Here is a 3035-nt window from a genome sequence, read left to right on the forward strand (position 1 = left end):
TCATCGACGAAGACGAAGAGGAAGAGGAGGTGGAGGTGCAGCCAAATCCCACCCAACTGAAGCAAGAGGTACGACGATCCAGACGCTTAGCAGGACAGACAACTAAGTGAATCTGAAACTATAAGTTTCAGATTCAGTTTCGTCAGTAGTTGAACTACCTATGTCAGTTTCGTCAGTGTTAGTAATCTTCAGTGTTAGCAAGTATTGTGCTATCTATGTAATGCTATCTATGGTGCCTCCTATGTGAACTACCTACCTTTGTTTAGTGTTACCAAGTTTGTGCAATCTGTGAAATGTTACAACAAACTTCGCAGGACCATATTGCAGGTAGGATAAAAAAGACAGATAGAAACTGCAGTAGGCTTAGATAATAAGGTTCTTAACTTAGCATCAGGGCATTAAAGATAACATCATCTTAGAGCATTACAGATCAGGGCCATAACAACACCCCACACCACAACCAAAATGATCTGAAACCATAGACAGTTCTTAGGCTTAGGCAGTTCATAGCTAATATTAGTACTGAGATGCATATTTGCATCAGATGAGATGCATATTTGCATCAGACTCCTTCATTGCTAGGCCAGTTATATATATAGGCCTCATATTTACTTACCAACCATGCCTAAAAACATCACTCCTCCATGACAACTTCTTTGATCTTGTCCAGCTTTTCCTTGCACCCATGACCAGCCTTCAGTAGCTCAGAAATGACATGCTCCAGCTTCTTCTTCTCTTCTTTAAGGAGGTCTCTCTCCACTTGTATCTCCTTCATGGCCTTCCTGGTGTTTTGAATAATATCAGCTTGACTCTGCAGGATGCACCTATGTTCTTTCTTCAGCTTAAGCTTCTCCATTTGAACCTCAATCTTTGCCTGCTCCTCAAGCTGATGCTTCTTCTCCTTAAGTTCATTGATTGCCAGGCTTGTGTAATCCATGTCATGGGATTTCTGCCCATCCTGGTAATCAAACAGCTTGGATACATCATCCACAAGCTGACTGTACTGATTGGCAAGAGAATCCAGCTCCTTCTTCAGTTTCTCAACCTCTATCTCATGAGCTTCTTTGTCTTGGACTCTACCAAGGTTCTCCTCATGATACATATCCCACAGCTTGGTTAAACACCTCTGCAGAATTACTGGCCAAGGGGCATCTACCCACTCCAGAACACCACAGTTCACACCATCCTGAAAATGCAGTGAAATATTAATGCTGACTAAATCCAGTAAAATTCAGTCACAGATGAACACCACACCAGCTTTGTACTTCAGTTTTCAGTTAACAGATACTGAAACAACAAGAATATCAATGTTGTTTGCACTATGTACCACCAAATAAATCTACACATGAAAACCACTAACAATAGTTGCTCTTACCGTAGTAGCACATCCAATGAATCTCCTTCCAGTGTCAGTCCCTTCAAATGCCACAAACTTGCCTGGTCTCTGCCTGTGCAGGATGCACTTACGGTCAGATTCAACCACAAGCCCACTGAAACTTGGATCTATCACCGTGTCAGGAGTTTGCTGCAGTACCAACCCCATATATATCAGCCACAACACCTCACACATAAGAACTACATGGAAGAGCAGAGTGAGCTCAAACCCTAACCCTACCCTAGCATAGGAGAGAACAGAGTGAGCTCACTTACAAAATACTCCATCTGCATGCGGCTGTACTCGTCCATGTACTCGTCATCATCGGCGTCGGATGTCTCGTTGCTGTTGGGCCAGGAAGGCATCCTCGCACCGCCGCGTCGCAGTCGCCGGAGGTGAGAAACAAAGGAAGACGAGAGCTCGGGGAGAGGAGTGAGTGAGAGTGAGTGAGGGTCGGCCGGCCGGTCGGTCGTTTTGACCTGGCCCCTGGCTGGTTCCGACCGAGCCGGGCCACTAACGGCCACGAGCGGGCGTCCGTTAGCCGTTTGGGCCACCGTCGGCCTGCCATGTGGGCCATCCTTGTCAGTTAAGCGGTTAAAACGGCTAAATGGACGCATCAACACGATCTGATAGTTTTTTGTCACAAAATTAGAAATTTTCGGTTGTTATTAGTCATTTTTTTGAAAATGGTAGTTCTGTGGGACAGATACCCCCAACGTGGTAGTTTTTTGTCAAAATACTTCGTCGGATAGGGTTATGTACCAGCCTTCGCGTAGGACAACCAACTGTCCGGCCTCGCCCCCCTGCAGACCGTGGTGGCGCCAAGCCGAGCGCCAGGGACGGCACACTGCCTGGAAGAAAGGGAGGCATGCGGTGAACGGCCCCAAGAGTTGTCGTGGGAGTTGGGACCAAGACGACGCCATGGACGATTGATGATTCTCAAAAAACTATCGTGCGTGCTAGACATAGTACTACGAGCTTGCGTGTGCTGGGAAAGCGATTATATACATGGATCGATGTGGCCATCTTCTTGTTGGAGACGGAATCCGTCAGCTATTCGTTTCCGTTCCTTTATTACTGTTCCGTGGACAAATTCTTGCACCGTCGAGTGAGTCCGTGTGCAGCCCGGCCACCCGTCCCAAGCGGACATTTCAAATGTAGTGCATATTTTACTTTCTGAAATTCAAAGAAGTGCAAAGAAAAAGTTATCAACATCCATAAGTTTGCTATTCATTATATTGTGCAGTAGACTAGCAGATGGTCTTATCTCTTGCCGTACTTGGCGGGACAATATCTACTACTTAAAAAGGATATAAACACTTTTTTTTTCTCACCATCCCTTTGTTCAATCTTCTTCATACAATAATCAATCATCTAAATTTACTTATCTTCTGAATCAATTTTACTTTAATTTATCTATCAAACTTCTCATCAAGATATACGGTAAATCACAGGTCAAATTTGATAAACATTTATTTACACAATCGTATTAATACGGGCAGATAAATTACAAGTTAGCTTACTAAATATTTATATCCTATTACAACACACGGCATTGTCCTAGTACAGATAAAAATCCATAATTTTGTTATGTTTGCGGCCGGGTCAAAAAATTTGTGGATGTACGTGTACGTAAATGTCTTTACACAAGGGGGGAAAA

At 44.1% G+C, this 3035-nt stretch overlaps 1 protein-coding gene across 1 annotated transcript; it reads right to left on the minus strand.

Moving 5' to 3' along the window:
• Positions 1–576: 576 nt before the first annotated feature.
• LOC123055603 (uncharacterized) lies at positions 577–1740 on the minus strand. The gene is made up of 3 exons (XM_044479549.1): positions 1651–1740; positions 1376–1525; positions 577–1186 (listed from the first exon to the last, which is right to left on the minus strand). The coding sequence occupies exons 1-3, from the start codon at positions 1738–1740 to the stop codon at positions 635–637; spliced, it is 792 nt and encodes a 263-aa protein (XP_044335484.1). The 3' UTR covers positions 577–634.
• Between the last annotated feature and the right edge of the window lie 1295 nt (positions 1741–3035).

This window comes from Triticum aestivum, chromosome 2D, assembly GCF_018294505.1.
Source record: "Triticum aestivum cultivar Chinese Spring chromosome 2D, IWGSC CS RefSeq v2.1, whole genome shotgun sequence".
NCBI lineage: Eukaryota > Viridiplantae > Streptophyta > Magnoliopsida > Poales > Poaceae > Triticum > Triticum aestivum.

Bases quoted from the DNA above. Each gene is read 5' to 3' on its own strand.
- LOC123055603 (XM_044479549.1), bottom strand. From the start codon at position 1,740: ATGCCTTCCTGGCCCAACAGCAACGAGACATCCGACGCCGATGATGAC. The intron at 1,526-1,650 runs GTAAGTGAGCTC...TTGGTACTGCAG, and splicing joins GCATGCAGATGGAGTATTTT to CAAACTCCTGACACGGTGAT. The intron at 1,187-1,375 runs GTAAGAGCAACT...CTGCATTTTCAG, and splicing joins TCATTGGATGTGCTACTACG to GATGGTGTGAACTGTGGTGT.